This window comes from Taudactylus pleione, unplaced genomic scaffold (genome assembly GCF_031769625.1).
Source record: "Taudactylus pleione unplaced genomic scaffold, aTauple2 ptg000041l, whole genome shotgun sequence".
NCBI classification, from domain to species: domain Eukaryota; kingdom Metazoa; phylum Chordata; class Amphibia; order Anura; family Myobatrachidae; genus Taudactylus; species Taudactylus pleione.
The window spans coordinates 12440044-12457987 of NW_028284443.1; the positions used below are offsets into that span (position 1 = coordinate 12440044).

Genomic DNA, 17944 nt, shown 5'->3' on the forward strand with positions numbered 1-17944 from the left:
AGTGTGTGTGTGTGTGTGTGTATGTGTATGTGTATGTGTATGTATGTGGCAAGGGGGTGCTACCACTTCACAATAAATTCAAATATAGAAAATGGAAAGACAAATAATTGTATATGGTGGTGCACAAAGACCAAATAAAATATAACTTATTGTTTATATTAAAATATAGTCTAAGAATGACTGCGAAATACCAATAAATGTGAATAAGGAAAGAGTGATTAAAAACTGCTGTGTGCAGGGATATCGCTGTCTGTCTCAATTATTATATATTGTATCCAAGATTAATATTGCACCTTCTAATAGGGATGACGTATGTTACAGAGGATGTTCACAATGTAATATTCTATCCACTAATACTGGGATACTATCAAAGTGGATGGTAATTAAATTACCAACATAGGATTTTATATAACAGATCTCTCTATGTTGGTAATTTAATTACCATCCACTTTGATAGTATCCCAGTATTAGTGGATAGAATATTACATTGTGAACATCCTCTGTAACATACGTCACCCCTATTAGAAGGTGCAATATTAATCTCAGATACAATAAATAATAATTGAGACAGACAGCGGCATCCCTGCACAGCAGTTTTTAATCACCATTTCCTTCTTTATTCACATAATTTTTTAGTATTATTTCGCAGTCATTCTTAGACTATATTTTAATATAAACAATAAGTTATATTTTATTTGGTCTTTGTGCACCACAATATACAATTCTTTGCCTTTCCATTTTCTGGACTGAGATATGAGACATCTGTGAAATGGTCCTTATTTTGGATTGAAGATCCTGAATCTTTGCCTGCGGAAGAAAAATTCTGACACTGTGTCGAAGAGAAGACCCAAAAATACCATCCCCTGAGATGGATTATCAACTTTCCCAAATCAAATTAAATTCCATCTGAATCTCTGGAGCATGCTTAAGGTAATCTGAAGATGTTGTTGTTGCAATAGGGTTATTGAGGATGCACTTAGCAACAAATCGTTCAGATAAGCCAACAAATTTATCCGCCCACTCCTGAGTAGTTTGCCATAACCTTTGTAAAGACTCTGGGAGCGGTGGCCAAACTGAATAGCAGAGGTTGGAACTAAAAATGCCAATGCCCCACTGCATGGGGGGCCAGAAGCTATGAAGGCCAGAAATTCCTCTTCCTCCATGGAACAAATGACTGACCTTATGGACTCCATCTTGAATTGTTCCAAATGGAGATAAGCATTTAACCCCCTGGGGTTGAGAATGGGATGAAACGACCAGGTCTGTATTATCTACCAAGAATAGACTGGAGTAGAACCCCAGGCCTTGCTGTAGTACCAGAACAATTACTCCGGAAACGGAAAGCACAGAAATTGCCTGTATGAGAGCTGCCTTTGTGCCACCATGCATGGGGGAGAGAAGTGGAAATTTATCTTTCTGGAACAGAACCCTCCAAATCTAAACTGTAACCCCTGGTTACTATTTGATTTGCCCAAAAGTCCAGATTGGACTGAATCCAAGTTTCCATTTGAGTAAGTGGCCCCCCACCAGCGGACAGGTCCTAGTCCTGTGACAGTCATGTGGATTGACATGCTGGCCAAGCAGCATGGAGACTGGTGACGGGGACAGCACGTCCCCTAAATGTCCCTCTTCAGGGACCCCTAGGTACACCCCGGAAGGCCTGAATGCTTCCCTGCCTGGAGTTCGAAAGGACCAAGACCTATGGGGATTTTGGTTTTGGTGTTGTTACAGGAAGGTAAGGACTTTTTCCTCCTGCGACTGGAGAAATAATTTTCGTTAATTCTGGACTGAATAAAAAAAACCTCCCTCAAAATACAGTGCCTCTAAAGCATGCTTCGATTCCATGTCTGCCTTCCATGTTATAAGCCATAGATATCGCCTGGTGGAAATGGCCAAAGCCGAAATATGAGACTGTACCCGAATAGTATCTATTACAGCATCACCTATATAGGTTTGAGCTTCCAAAATCTGATCAGCTAAAGAGCTAGCATCAGACAAATCCCCTGATTGAAATCCAGTAATCATCTTGTTCATCCAGGGTCTGATAGCCTTTATCATCCAGGCACTGGCCAGAATTGGGTGCACGAGACTCCTGACAAAGTGAATATAGATTTAAGTACAGCCTCATTCTTCTTATCCATAGGATCTTTAGGAGTTACAGACTTTTGTGGGAATAACAGTATTCCTGACCTACCTAGCAATAGGAGCATCCACCATGGGTGGAATTTCCCAAAGCTTAGTATCCTCTTCTGAAAAAGGATAAAGATGCTTACATTTTTTTCATAACATGACATTTGTCATCAGGTTTTATCCAGGCTTCTTTTAATAGTTCCACAAAATTAGAAAATTCATGGAAAACCGATACTTGTTTCTTCTTACGTTTTAAAGAAGCTGAACTAGTTATTGTATATTGTGGTGCACAAAGACCAAATAAAATATAACTTATTGTATATAGTTAAAATATCTTTTAATTATGACTGCGAAATACTAAAAAATTAGAACTCCTGAATCAGAATGGGAGTCACCCTCCCAGTCATAAGCAAATTCCCCTTCTCCGTGGGAAGAGGTAGCTGAAGCCTCTTTTCCAGAAAAATTCACTGAGGAATGACCCGAACATCTTAGTGGCTGTGGCCCCTGCTGATGCTACGATTTTATTTAAGGACGTTGCCATCTGAACGAGACATCGTGCCATATCCTATGCCCGTCTGGCCTCTACCGAGAGATCAGCCAAATTAGGAGTTTGAACACAGGGTATCATATAATTTGCCCGAGAGTGGTATAATTCACCTATGGCCTCAACCATAGACCTGGCCCAATCAGCCATCACCGGCTGTTCAGCCGAACCTCCCAGTAATTAATCCCCCTGTTAAAAACCAGCACAGAGCGACCCTGGGTCAGTACCTTTTGGCAATTTTTTCTCACATTTCATACAAAGTATAAAAAGGTGACTGATCTAGTTTTTTTATTTTTTGGAACCCTTGTCTTGTCTGGTCTTTCTCTTTCTGTATGGATAAGCCAGACAAGTCTAACCAATACAGATTGCTATCTAAATTCCTCTGGGAAAAAAAAAAAAAAAAGGAGTACCACTGATTGAATAGAAAAATCCAAAGAGGGGCTAATTAAGACTAATTCACCCATCTGTTAAATGCAAAAACCCTGGACTCCTAGAAGTCCATAGTCTTTGGAAAAAACAAAGACAAAAAAAATCTTTAATATACACCTGTATGTTACTGCCTACGTTCCTGAGAAACAGTGCAGTAAATACAGAAGCACAGACACACACATATATATCACACAATATTAAAAACCCAACATAGATCACCAAGTTAATACCCTAAAAGTAATAATCCCAGTTAACTGTTAATCTGTTAGTACAAGCCATCCCCCTGTATCTGCAGTGAGTCTCCTCCAAGCAGAACTCCAGCCGCTCTCAACAGCTGTTTGTGCGTGGCTATGAAGCCACATGAGCTGCAGAAAATCAAAATACCTGGGGGAGGTGTGGTCAGGCATGTAGTCAGCATTCTGCTTCACTTAGGACACCTGGCGTTATACTAGCCTCAGGTGTTTCCATCAGGAGACTAGTATGTTAACCACTGCCCAAAATGATGTCTTCACCAACGACACGCCCGCACGTGCAGCCTCTCTCCCACAAAGCCGCTCTGTAATCCCCTCTGGCAATCCTCCAATAGAACCGGCGGGGTCCTGAAAGCGGCGGGTGATGTGCAAGCAGCCGGCCCTACAGTGCAGTGATGTGAAAAAAATAACATACCCGGCCACCCTGCTTAAAAGTGTTGTGCCGGGAAGCAGTACATACAGGCAACAAGATCTTTTACATATAACATGTATAAAGCTTACCTTCTCTTTTGCCAGCTGCCCCCTCAGGACGTGTGTCTGGTATGGAGAAATACCCACTATGTAGTTTGGTGATTCTCCCAGGGGCTCTCTTTAAAGTGGGATACAGGGTTCACAGAAACCTCTATTCTAACGCCCACTCTGCTAGTGCATGTCGCCAGGAACTAAGCACCCAAACCACAACAGCAAAATAAACAAATTAAACCCAACTAAAAGTTAGGACCTAGCTAGTGCTTTACTCTGAGGCAGTAAAAACAGACTGAGCTTATGGTGGAAGGGGAGGGGTTATATAGGGGGTGGGAGCCAGTTTCAAATAGTTAGTGCCAACACCTCACTATGCATAACCCAGAAGTAATGGCATTCCCCAGATGGATGAAAAAAGAACAGACTTGTGCACAGACGTTTGCTTTACAGAGTCTGAGTAAAACATACAGGCTGGGAGGGTTGGGTATATGTTCCCGGCAGTCGGGATGCCGCTGGTTAGAATACCGACAGTGGCAGGTAAGTATACTACCACTAACCCCTACCCTAAGCCTTCCCAGGATATGGTGCTGGAATCCAGACGCTGTTGTGATCCCGGCACTGGTATTTAGACAGACGGCATCCTGTGCGCCAGGATGCTGACTACATCCGAGCTGGGAAGTCCAAGTGCTTGCTAAGGTTTGAAAATGGATTATACTTTGTTTATTACTCTTTCTCCGATACAATGAAACACTGGGCCAGATTTCAAGAAGGAACATAAAAAATATATGCCTCTCTTTACTGTTTGATCAGCCTGATGTAAAAAGAAGTCAGTTTCCTACTGTCTAACATCACCAAAGACCTTCTGCACAATGGAATCCATATTAAATTAAATTAATTGGGTTTCATTTGTAAAAATCACTTAAAAAAAAAGGGATTTTCTTCCTAGCTGTCTTGTTGAAACACACCTATAGTTATATAGGATTATTTAACCATTATGTGACATCTCCATTTTTTGCATTAACATGTATACACAATGTGTTGCTTAATGTAAGATTATCTAGGGTGCTTGATTCCTTTACAGAATTTTACATGATTAGCTATTGTCCTGTGCGAGCCCACTTTTCGTAACCATACACAAACATACACTTGGATTATTTAAAGGGGGGTAGGTAGGGTTCGGGGGGGGGGGGGGGGAATACTTCTAACCATAACTTACTTAGGTACAAACAGGTCAAAAGCAAATATATTACTACAGTGTGCAGTTAGCATAATTAGGGAAGGGAGAGGGGTTGTACAATAAATCCCCAGTTTGTTTTAGAATATTTTATTCTCATTAATTTGGCAATTCCATGTCACGTACAGGACAAAAAGAAAACTTCTATTTCATAATTCAGCTCAACTATTTGTATTAAGAGCCTGTGTATGTTTGTTTGTTTTTTTTTAAGAAAACAAATGAGAAAAGGTTAACAAGATAAGATTTTCTATGTTGAAAACGTGAGATACACAGCTACAAATTTTGTTACAGTGTCACGTATGGGACATGTCATGGAATGGCCCAATTCTACTTTTTGATTAAGTCAGCAGTATGTTCAAACTACAAGTCATAGTTGTAGGTTTTGCAGAGGACTTAAATAGATAAAGAGACAGACAGAAGATTAACAAAGCTAGACACCATAAAATAAAGTACAGATAATTCCTTAAAATCTAGCATACATTTCTGAGATAATATCTTGACCAATCATATATGCTATAACATTTGGAGAATTGCAAAGAGAATTTTTAGCATGAGATGTTAGTAAAAAGTGCGTTAGTTCTTCAGTCCATCAAGCACCCTGTATGATGAACCCATTCTAACTACAGTTGAAGTGCTTGAAATATTATGCTGTAAAAAAATATTTTTCACACAAGAACAAGTTTGAATACAGTTGTAATTTCCAAGTCAATAGAAGGGCAAAGAAAAAACAGAAATAAGGAGGTGGGGGCTAGGAAAACTGCAAAAACATTATCCTATTTGAGCCCTACTGTAGCTTCTTCTTGCCTGAAGAGACATTGATTTTTCAATTGGAAATATCAATTGAATGTGTTGTCCAAGCAAGGAATAAACTATTTTTATACAAGGGACTGGAACATCTAGAAAGATGACGTGTGCTATTCTGTACGATTTGCAGTTTTTTTTGTTTCAACGCTACACCAAGGCATCTATCTCGCATAGAAGACATCAGTGTTAAGCGCCTGAAGCCAGGACATGATGGCTTGCTGTAGTTCACCATTGGTTGTGAATAACCTTCCACCCAGGTGGCACCATAACAAATCACATGTGCTCTTGACCAAGTGTGGCCTGGTGTTATCGCACGGCAATACGGTGCCTGTTAGCAGCAACCCAGGACGTATTCGACAAATTGCCTTCCGCAACCGGCTCAATATTTCACAATAGCGGCCAGCATTCACAGTATCGTGGTGAGGAAATCAACAAGAAGTACTCCCTTGTGGTCCTAAAACACAGTAACCAAGAACTTCTTTGCTGATAGAGTGGTTTTGAATTTCCTTGAAGGTGGGAACGATGCGCATCACAAGATGATGGATGCTTGCTCGGTCTCCAGTGTCACATAATACACCAAAGTTTAATTGACTGCATTAGTGCTCATCTTGCAACAAACCCAAACCTGTTACCATGACATTACGTTTTTACCATACACCTCGACAAGTTGCCAATGAATTTCAGCTGCTGATGTGCCCTTTAGAGGAAGAAATCTGATCACACTACGCACCTCAACGTGTGCCTGCGTTTCCGCCAGCCCCACCATCTTACAACTGATGTTGGGACAGTATGACTGATATGAGGTGCAGTCTAATGGCCATGAAGGGAAGCAGTGGTCTACCTGCTCTGGCCTGTCAGGAAATTAGAATGAAAGAACATTACACATGCGAGATGTATTGTTACCTTACTTATTGAACCACCCTTGTATGTTGTAAACGCTATTAGGGGCAGGGATTAATGCGAATGACTAAAATAGTCTCTGTACAGCGCAGCAAAATGTGTGTGCACTATATAAATAACAGGCATTCACAACTTCTAGGTTAAATCCTTAGATTGTACAGTGGGAAAGAAGGACAGAGGGAATAAACACACACACACACACTTAATATGGCTGAAGCAAGGCAACATGTAAAAAAAACACTTTGGTAAACACCAGACATAAAAGGGCTATTTCACACACACCGGTTTTGACCGGCTGGCAGGCAAAAAAACAGCCAAAGCCAGCAGGTTTTTTGCTGGCAATCAGTGCCTTTCACATGCAACGGCTGTGAGATGTTTTTAATGTTGCTGTTGGTTTACTTAATGTAGTAGGCATGTGCTGCAACTTTATTCAAAGAGAATACTAGTTTATGCATCATAGTGAGAACAGTACTCCAAATAAAAGTGCTAACCATATACATCTTTATGGTTGCCTCCAAAACATTGAAATCTTCTTTCAATTCAAAGCAAACCTCTTGCGATGCCTTTCGAGTGGCATTTCTATCTTTATAAAATATCTTGTGTTTTGTCCCATAAAACTGGTCTGGTTTCTACTAATGATAGCCTCTCAGTATCTATGTCAAAGTTGCCACTCAGGTACCACAACACTTGGGAAAGATGGAGATGTGGGAGAGTACAAGCTCAGAATATCCGGTGTGTGAAAGCAAACATAACAATATGTACTTCACAGACTTGCAGCAACGGCACGGACATGGCAGTCGTCCTTGTCAGTGGATATTCCCGGCTTTAACACAGCGACCGTGCCGTGCAGTATGAAAAGACCCATCTATTTACATAGTTCACTGAAATTAGTACACTCTTTTTGCCGGCCGGTCAAAACCGGTGTGTGTGAAATAGACCAGATGCAATAGCAGGACTACCAGCTCAGCATAGAAGGATGCTATAATGACCATTTTCTATGCCTCTTGCTCCCCATCAATTGAAGCCAGGATGTGAAGGATAGCTATTTTTTCTGTGACTTTAAAAGAAATTAGTCCCAATTCTCCTCAGAAAATGTAATTCACAGCCTTGCTCCTTCTGTCTTCAGAAATGGCACATTTGTACAAAATTTCTCAAATAAACTATCAAAAGAGTTTACAATGGACAGGTAAATTCTCAAGGAATACTCTAGTTATATTGGAACTGCTGTTTAAATGTTTTAATTGAGCAGTCACCTTAGCCATATAGTATCATAGGGCTAGATGTTTTAAGCCTTGGAGAGGGAAAGAAAGAGAAAGAGGGGTATCCAATTAGCAGCACTAAAGTAGCGCTGCTAATTGATTGTGGCGGGGTTATCCTTTTAGCCCCGACGTGCCGCCCAACACCGGCACTTACCTGATGTATCCTGAAAAATAATCCATAATAAGTGCCGTTTTTTCACCACCTAAACGGCGAAAACACATAGGGCCCGCGATAAGCTCGCAGACCTGTATGTTTTCGGGAAAATTATTTTATTATTTTGACCAAAATCAGCTCAAAGTATCAACCAATCAGCTCTTAACTGTCATTTTACAGGCTGTGTTTGAACAACAATTAAGAGCTGATTGGGTGGTACTTTATCTCGCTCTCCAAGGCTTGATATATATGCCCCATAATCCTCTAAAACCCAATTGTATGTTTAGGAAAAGGGTATTGGTGATTAAACCTTATATTAGATGAACTAGATGCTGCAGCAGACATCTATTAAGCAATACACATGACTCAAGATTACAATCATATGACTAAGTACTGAAAGATTACTCAGAGCTCTGAAAATGTGCACACTGAATAGGGAGGAAACAAGTCATGTAGGACTGAATCCACAGAAAATACTAGTTGATAAACTGTGAAATATCCCCCCCCAAAAAAACTTTTTAAAACCTAAACTTCTAAATTTCTTGTAAAAACTGGAAATAGATGAAGTGCTTACAAAATAAATTTTATATATATTTTTTCTTTTTTTTAAAACTACCCCCTCCAGAGCTCCATGCCAGAGTCCACAGCGCATCAGCAGCTGTGTCTTACCTCAGGCCGGCTCCACTGGGCATGCTGTCCCTGCTGTGGTGATAGGGCAACAACAGCTGCAGGTACGGTCAGTGCCACTGACCATTCATACATTGCTGGGCACATTGGCGTAGTATCATAGCGCCCTGCTACTTTACACCCAACCCCACATTAATACATAGGGAGAAGCAGTATCAGCGCACATAACAATGCCAGTCTTCCCTTATAAATCACCAGATGATACATCTTTTGGCCTGTGAGAAGAAACTTGAACACCTGACGAAATCCTATGCAAACACCTGACACATATGGCCCTGGTCAGAATCAGAATAATGACTGCAGCACTGAGAAGCAGTAGTGGAGGAAACTATTAATCCTAGTTTGAACAGGTTTCGTCAACTGAAGTGACAATTAGTGATGCAATGTAGTATTAGTCCAAATTAACTCTAAACATATCAAGATGCTTGCACCTCTAAAGTATTTTGCTCCATTCAGTCATATATAATGCACTGACTAAAGACTAAGGGCCGTATTCAATTAGAAGCGAAAAGTCCGTTGCCGGACTTTTTGCCGTCATCGCTGGTTTTGCCAGTGAAAAAGTATCGAGCGCATCCCCGCGTATTCAACTGCAAATGTGAATAAACAGGACCCGGGGAATACGAAGAAAAGTTGTGTCAGTTTTGGGGAAAATCAGACTCACACCCCCCAAAAGATGCTCTGACATGGGAGATAACTATGGATACCTCTGAATAGCATTGCTAAGGTATTTGGGGTTTTTAAATGGTCTCAATAGGCGCTATCTAGCGTCTTTCAGCAAGTGGTGAAGAATTGCATTTTGCAACTTTTTGGAGGGAAAAATAAGAGTTATGGTATAACATACCTTTGTTAACTTTTTCTTCGAGGTCCATGGGGTCCACAGCCATTACGTTGGGGTATGAATCCCGGTCACCAAACAGTTAATACAAAAACGCTCTGCTCCCAGGATGCACCGGGTTTCCTCCTCATATACCCCACCTCCTGCCTCAGGTAGCCAGTTCGTTACCAAGGTCAAGCAGGCAGAGACAAACAAAGGGTAAGAAAGAAAAGACCCATACTTACGAGTCCAGACTCTCAAGAGAAGAAACTATGGAAAACCTCCCCCAGAACTACAGGTGCGTCTGGGTGGGTGTACTGTGGACCCCGAAGAAAAAAGTTAACAAAAGCTATGTTATACCATAACTCTTATTTTCTTCTTCAGGGTCCATGGGGTCCACAGCCATTACGTTGGGGATATCCCAAAGCACTAACCCTACTAGCGGGGATGCTCCTGACTCTCGGAAGAGAGGAGAATCCTACGCCCGAAGGAGGCATCCTGAGAGGCAAAAGTGTCAAAGGCATAAAATTTGACAAAAGGTATGGATGGAAGACCAGGTGGCTGCTTTACATAATTGCTCAGCAGAAGCACCCCGGCGGGCCGCCCATGATGGACCCACCGCCCTAGTAGAATGTGCCGTCACTGAATCCGGCACACGCATACCAGCCTGTGTATAAGCCAATGACATTGCCATGCGAATCCACCTGGCCAGTGTCTGTTTATTGGCTGGCCAGCCATGCTTATGACAACCATAAAGCACAAAAAGTGAATTGGACTTCCTCCATTTGCTCGTGCGTTTAACAAATTCTCAACACACGGACCAAATCCAGGGAAGCCTCACCTTGTGAGAGACTTGTGCCCTGAAATGCTGGAACTACTATTTCTTCATTAAATATGAAATTTTAACACCACTTTCAGAAGGTAACCCTCCCTTAGTACGTAGTACTGCTCTATCTTGATGAAATATCAAGAACGGCTCCCGGAAGGAAAGCGCAGCTAAATCCGACACTCTACGTGCAGATGCCATAGCAAGGAGGAATACAGTCTTTGCTGTTAGCCACTTGATATCTATTGAATTCAAAGGCTCGAATGGAGGAGCCTGTAAAACCTTCAGAACTAGAGTCAAGTCCCACGGAACAACCGGGGAAACGAAGGGAGGCTGAATCCTCAACATCCCCTGAAAAAAGGTCTTTATATCCGGTCTCAGAGCAATTTTATGTTGGAACCAGACTGAAAGAGCTGACACCTGTACCCTTAAAGAGGCCAGGCATAGCCCTTTTTCCAGACCGCTTTGAAGAAAATCCAGCACTCTGGTTATCAGGAATTTATGTGGATCATACCCTTTCAGTTCATACCACTGAAAGAAAGTATGCCAAACCCTATAATATATACGGACTGAGGATGGTTTCCGTGCCTTCAGCATCGACCGTATAACAGACTCGGAAAACCCCTTTTCCCTCAAGACGGAGGCCTCAAGAGCCATGCCGTCAAAGATAGCCAATGAAGATCCAGGTACCAGCAGGGACCCTGTAGCAACAGATCCGGTCTCAATGGCAGAGGCCATGGAGTGTCTATGGAGAGAGACCGTAGATCTGTGAACCAGTGCAGTCTCGGCCACGCCGGAGCTATTAATATGATGGTGCTGCCCTCTTGTTTGATCTTTCTGACCACTCGGGCAGAAGAGCAAATGGGGGAAACATATACCAGCTTGTAATGCAACTTTACTGTCAGTGCGTCTACAAACTCGGCTCTCGGATCTCTTGTCCAGGATCCGTACCTGGGAACCTTGTTGTTCCTTCTTGATGCCATCAGATCTATTTCTGGTAGACCCCACCTGTCCACAAGGTTCCGAAAACCTGTGGATGTAGGGCCCATTCCCCTGCATTTATCATCTCTTGCCGACTGAGAAAATCGGCCTCCCAATTCAGGATTCTTGGAATGAACACGGCAGATATCGTGGGCAGATGAGTCTCTGCCCATACCAGGATTCTTGATACCTCTGCCAAGGCGACCCGACTCCTTGTGCCCCCTTGATTATATAGGTAGGCGACCGCGGTGTGATTGTCCTACTGTATCTGCACCGACCTGCCCTTTAAGATTTCCTGAGCCTGCACTAAAGCTTTGAATATAGCTCTTAGTTCCAGGATATTTATCGGTAGCCGGCTTTCCGTCCCTGACCACTTTCCTTGGAAAGTGTGTGACCCCGTCATCGCCCCCCAACCTTGAAGACTGACGTCGGTTTTGACTAATGTCCAATCCGACACCCAAAAGGGGCGACCCTGTCTGAGATGCTTTGTCTGCAACCACCAGGTCAGGGACAATCGTACCTCTGGATAGAGATGCAGCAGCTGGGACCTGATCGTGCGATGATCCTTGTTCCAGCGAGACAGAATGAATTGCTGCAGTGGTCTGGAGTGGAACTGAGCGTATTCCACCATCCTGAAGGTGGCCACCATCGACCCCAGGACCTGCATGGCTACTAGAAAGGATATTTGCCTGTTGCGAAGCAACCTGCGTATTCGTGATTGTAGAGCAAGAATCTTCTCCTCCAGCAGATATATTCTCTGCACCACGGAGTCCAATCTCGCTCCCAAATGACACATCTGTTGTACCGGACAGGGTGACGACTTTTACCAGTTTATGATCCAGCCGTGACTGTACAGACATGATACTGTCAGCCTCAAATGATCCTGTAACTGCTGTGGGGACTGACCCAGCAACAGGAAATCGTCCAAGTAAGGCAAAATCCTGACGCCTTGGCGCCTGAGGCATGCCATCACCTTGGTGAATACCTGAGGGGCTGTGGACAGGCCAAACGGCAGGGCCTGGAACTGAAAATGTTCCTCCCCTACCGCAAAACGAAGAAACTTTTGATGAGCCTGTGTGATTGGGATGTGAAGGTAGGCATCTTGTATGTCTAGGGACACCATATAGTCCCCCTGTTCCATTGCCAACACAATCGATCACAATGTTTCCATCCTGAACCCGGGGGCTCGAACAAATTTGTTGAGCTCTCTCAGATTTAGAGTAGGCCGGTATGAACCATTCGGTTTCAGAACCAAGAACAGATTGGAGTAAAACCCCTCTCAGAACTGGTTCTCTGGCACCGGAATCACTACTTCTGATGCTAGTAAGGCAAGAATAGCCTTCTGAAAGGTCAAAGCTCTTTCTGAACCCACCTGCGGGTTTACACAAAAGAACCTTAGAGGAGTAGTCCTCCAAAACGTCAGGGCGTACCCTCGGGAAACAACTCCCCGAACCCAGGCATCCTCCGTCGTGAGGTGCCAGGGCTCTGAGAACCGAAGCAGTCGACCCCCCACCCTGGGATCCCCCAGGGGGAGGCCCGTCCCATCAGGCCACTGGTTTATCCTGGACGTTTGTTCTGCCAGGGCTTCCTGGGTCCTGCCTTTCTTGGTGGAAATCTCGCTGAAGGCTGACCTTTGGCCTTGCCCTGTGGGCGAAACCCCCAAAAGGACGCCCTCCTCAATTTAGACGAGGTTGCTGATGGTAAACCTGCAGTCTTTGAGGCTGCCATGGAGGATACAAATTTGTCCAGTTCTGGACCAAAGAGCACACCTCCTGTGAATGGAAGGAATTCTAGGGCCTTTTTGGACCAGACATCTGCCCTCCAATCCTTCAACCAGAGGATCCTACGTGCCACCACGGACTCAGCTGAAACTTTAGAGGAAAGGATCCCTGCATCTAAGTCGGCATCACACAAATAAGAGGCCCCTTCTCTAATAAAGGAGATCATATCCAGTTGCTCCTTAGAGGCAAAGACTCCGTTAGAGTTTTGGCCCACTCCTCAACAGCTCTTGCTACCCAGGCATTGGCCATAGCTGGGCGGGTGGCCGTTCCTGCCAGCGAAAAAATTGATTTGAGACAAGTCTCCTATCCGTGGTTTCCTTCAGCAAAACTGCTGGGATTAGCAAAGTGGTACGTTTAATCAGCTGTGCCACATGCGCATCAACTGATGGTGGATTCTCCCACTTGGCACAGTCCTCTGCTGGAAAAGGATATAGAAGCGCCATCCTTTTAGAAGAATGGCTTATCTTATCTGGACGGACCCAGGCTTCCTCCATAAGTTCTGATAAATGTTCAGACTTTGGGAATTCTGCCTTAACCACTTTTTGGCGCTTGAACAGGGGGGCTTTCCCAAGCGGAAGATCCCCTTCCTCGATATTTAACACCGATTTTACAGCCCTTATCAGAAAAGGGACATCGGCTACTGGGAAATGATCATCACCCTCCTCGGAGCTAGACTCCTGCAAAAAGTCCTGTGCCTGTTCCTCCTCGGAGGAGGCACTCGAGTACTCACCCATGTAAGGCGGTACATGGCGCCTAGATTTAGGCTGCTTTCGCTTGACAGCCTGAGGCTGAAAAACCCCGAGGATTATGCCATAACCTTACCAGCACCAGGGTCCATCCAAGGCGGCCACATCATGGGCATAGGATGCATCTGCTGAGGCAAACCCCAAACCGGTGATACCGGGGCAGCCAGCCGTTCCACCACCTGAGCCATAACCTGAGAAAATGATGCCCAAGGAGGCTCAGGGCCTGAAATAGGCAAACTTAATTGGTGTGGTGGCTGTCTGAAACAGTTCCCACAAAGCCCATTTTGTAGAAAGTCCTGTGGGGACAAACCTGCCTTGCAGGCTACACAGGATATCAGCAACAGGGCTCCCGCCACCTGACCCTCAGACTCCTTAGACATAACACTATGCCACTAGTTCTGAGTGTATATGTGCTGCTTTCTACGCTCAACCCACACACTTGTAGCAAGGGAAGGGGAGAGACAGTGACAGTATACAGGAATTACAGTATCCATAAACAACAATCACATGTCATGCATAAATACTCTGCGAGCCGTATGCATATAAGCTCTCACTACCATAATCAGCCTCAGCTTAGGTAGGATAGAGCCCTGTAAAAACCTAGACCAGCAGTAGGCAAGGTATACAGGGAGACTGCCCAGCATCCTCTCTTGTAGGAGCAGCGTTCAGAGAGCAACTGACAAACACTCTGGCTGCCCTATATGGAGGCTGGGAGGAACAATCCACAATCAACTGTGCCAGAGGACTGAACTAGCGTGTGGATTGGAGGAGGGGCCGCCGGGGAAGCGTACCTCCTCTATGCTGCTTGGACCTGACCGGTAAACTGACCTGGTCGCCACCACCACAAGGCCCGGCTGGTCAGGAACATCAAATCCCGGCAGTCTAGGCTAGGAGAACAAGCCGTATGCCTCCTGACTGCAGCACGCCTCCGGCCAGTCTCACCGCCGGAGGCCGGACCGCCACGTGGTCCCGGCGTCAGTGGCCGCCGCGACCACCTGCTTACTTGCCATCCTCTTGATCCGGTTGCGGTCCAGGGCCAGAAAGCCCCTGCCAAATCCCCTGCCAAGGACCTGCCGTGGCTAGCGGTGCGGCGCCGGAGGAGGTAGTTGCAGCGCGTGGCCGGTGCGCCTCCAATCAGGCGCGAGGCTGCTTCCAGGACAGCTCAGACCACCCGCTGAGATAGAGAGTAAAACTCTTTTTTTTTTACTCGTCTGCAGGACTGCTAAAGCAGTGTCACTGTCTATGTGGTGAACACACCAAACAGAAAGCACTGGCTACCTGAGTCAGGAGGTGGAGTATATGAGGAGGAAACCCGGTGCATCCTGGGAGCAGAGAGCTCGTTTGTATTAACTGTTTGGTGACTGGGATTCATACCCCAACGTAATGGCTGTGGACCCCAAAGAAGAAATAAGTATTCCCATCAAATTTGGGGTACATGAAAATGGGTGCAAGCATATTTTAAAGTTGCTAAAGTATAGCATTAAAAAGCACCAAAAATGCACCTGCAATCAAAAATACACCTCCCCCATACTTCGACACCCCCAAAGGCTATTTCACTTGTTTTTTATTTTGTACCCCCACTTTGATTTTTTCGCCCATTTTTTCAAAGTTCTTTTTTTGCGTTTGACGTAGTTAGCATCAGGGTACAGGGTGGTTCCCGAAACATTGCTCCCCAAAACCCCAATTCTGCAGTTTTTTCCGCCGGGTATTCATAGGCAAAACTTTTTCACCTATTACATTGCATTATCGCACCGGCTAAAAAATGCTGAAATTGAATACGGGGATAAATTAAAATAGCAAAAAATGACATCAGCAGCGAAAAGGTATCGCCGAAACGGACTTTTCGCTTTTAATTGAATACACCCCTAAGTGTTTTGCACAGAAGTCAGTTGTCTGCATTTCACAATTGTCATGTATCATGACATCACCAAGGCAATCATGATGCAAGACCTGCTTAGTCTGAGAAGATTAGGAGCCATCAAATACCCTTGGTAAAATGTATTTTTGTCAGTAATGTCAATCACATTTCTAAACGCACACATTTTACACAAACACACTGTCACACAGAAAGATATAAATTATGGACGGTCAAGTATAAAGCCGAAACACCACTATGCACCTGCCCCATATATGACTTTTCAACACTATAGACACCCAAACAACCAGTACTTCCAGGACTGACACATACGGGTGCAAATGAGTCAGTTGCATACAGTTATAAATATGAATAATCATACAAAATTTCGAAAATATGCTACAAATGTCAGTTATTTAGTTTTATAATTTTATTTATACAAAACAAAAAAAGACACACGCACACCAATACAAACACTGGAAACAGATTTTAACACTGAAACATGAAAGTAGACCATGATAAAATTCATTACCTTAATAGTAACATTGCCTTTTGTAACTTTTCTCATGTTGAAGCCAACAGTAGGTATCATGTCTTCTGTGAACTGCCCAGACTACAAGAGAGGAGCAAAATTATTTACATGACCAAAAGCTCATTAAATCGCAGATGTTTTCTCCAGGAGCAAAAGCACAAAAAAGTAAATTTAAGGTCTGGCATGAAAGCAGTTTAAGAAACATTCCATACAACATAGTAAATCAAAATACAGGTGGTGAACTACAAAAACCACACATAAGGTAATAAAAAAAATATATATTATCGATAGGGGCTGGCAGAGAACCAGCTTGGCAGAGGGGGCTGGGAGGGGGGGGATTTGCTGACACAGACCTAGCTGGGCACACAACAGGGGTGTTTTGGATGGCAGACCACCGGCTGGGCACACAGGAAGGGGGGGGGATGGCAGAGCACCAGCTGGGCACACAGGAAGGGGGGGGGGGTGGCAGAGCACCAGCTGGGCACACAGGAAGGGGGGGGGGGAAGAAGGGGTGGCAGAGCACCGGCTGGTCACACAGTGAGGGGGGGGGGGGGGGAAGAGGGGGTGGCAGAGCACCGGCTGGTCACAGTGAGGGGGGGGGGAAGAGGGGGTGGCAGAGCACCGGCTGGTCACACAGTGAGGGGGGAAGAGGGGGTGGCAGAGCACCGGCTGGTCACACAGTGAGGGGGGAAGAGGGGGTGGCAGAGCACCGGCTGGTCACACAGTGAGGGGGAAGAGGGGGAGGCAGAGCACCAAGTGGGTACATCTGGGCGTAAGCACGCTGTCAGTGCAGGTATAAGGGGATTATATGTATAATAGGTAGAGACTAGTGTGAGGCAGACAGCCCACGGCAGCTGACGAGGTGACAGGTTTAGAATTATTTGTATTATTACCGCTATGACGTTGACGAAAGTGGTTTTCCCGGAGTACTGCAGACCGACCAGCGTCAGTTCCATCTCTTCCTTCCAGAAGAGAGACTTGAACCAGTCCAGCAGCTTATTGATGAGGGCCAGCATGGTGCAGCCGTGGGTGGGACGCGGAATACGGAGCTGTGCGGGGAAACGAGCCCTCTCTATCACCCGGAACCCAGCGGCTACTGCACACAGTCCCGGGCGGCCGCCAGTCATATGACCCGTGTGACGTCACGCACCGACACCACTGGCTGCAGCGAAATGGGAGCTGGGAGCTCGGGGAGGCACGAGACTCTGTCACGTGATTGCCGGATCACATGATGTGAAGTTTTCCGTCTGGCGCTGGCAGTGGGCGGGGCTCTGCAGGCAATGTGGCTGCGGCAAGTAGCAACCGGGCGGGGAGGAGGTGGTGGAGGTTCTCGTTCCTGTGCGTCCTCCTAGTTCCCACCTGTTCTCTGTGTGGCTGTTAGCAGGGTCCCAAGTTATCCTTTATTTACTCTGTGCAAGGCTATAGGATCACAAGTCACCGTATGTCAGCGCTGATATGTACAGTGTGGGGGAGGTGTGAGGTCCGATTGCCACTATAGCACCCCAATAGGTTACAGCTAAATCTCCTTCAGTTTCTGTACTCTGATGTCATCAAT

At 45.0% G+C, this 17944-nt stretch overlaps 1 protein-coding gene across 1 annotated transcript in view; it reads right to left on the reverse strand.

Annotated features, from left to right (window-relative positions):
* The window catches only part of LOC148537975 (ADP-ribosylation factor-like protein 8B-A), a 40909-nt gene extending 23340 nt beyond the window's left edge, over positions 1-17569 (reverse strand). Inside the window, exons 1-2 of the mRNA XM_088455980.1 lie at positions 17283-17569; positions 16390-16470 (exon numbers count right to left, since the gene is read on the reverse strand). Coding sequence (XP_088312106.1) covers positions 16390-16470; positions 17283-17516 — 315 coding nt within the window. The 5' untranslated portion in view covers positions 17517-17569. The remainder of the gene's footprint in view (positions 1-16389; positions 16471-17282) is intronic.
* Between the last annotated feature and the right edge of the window lie 375 nt (positions 17570-17944).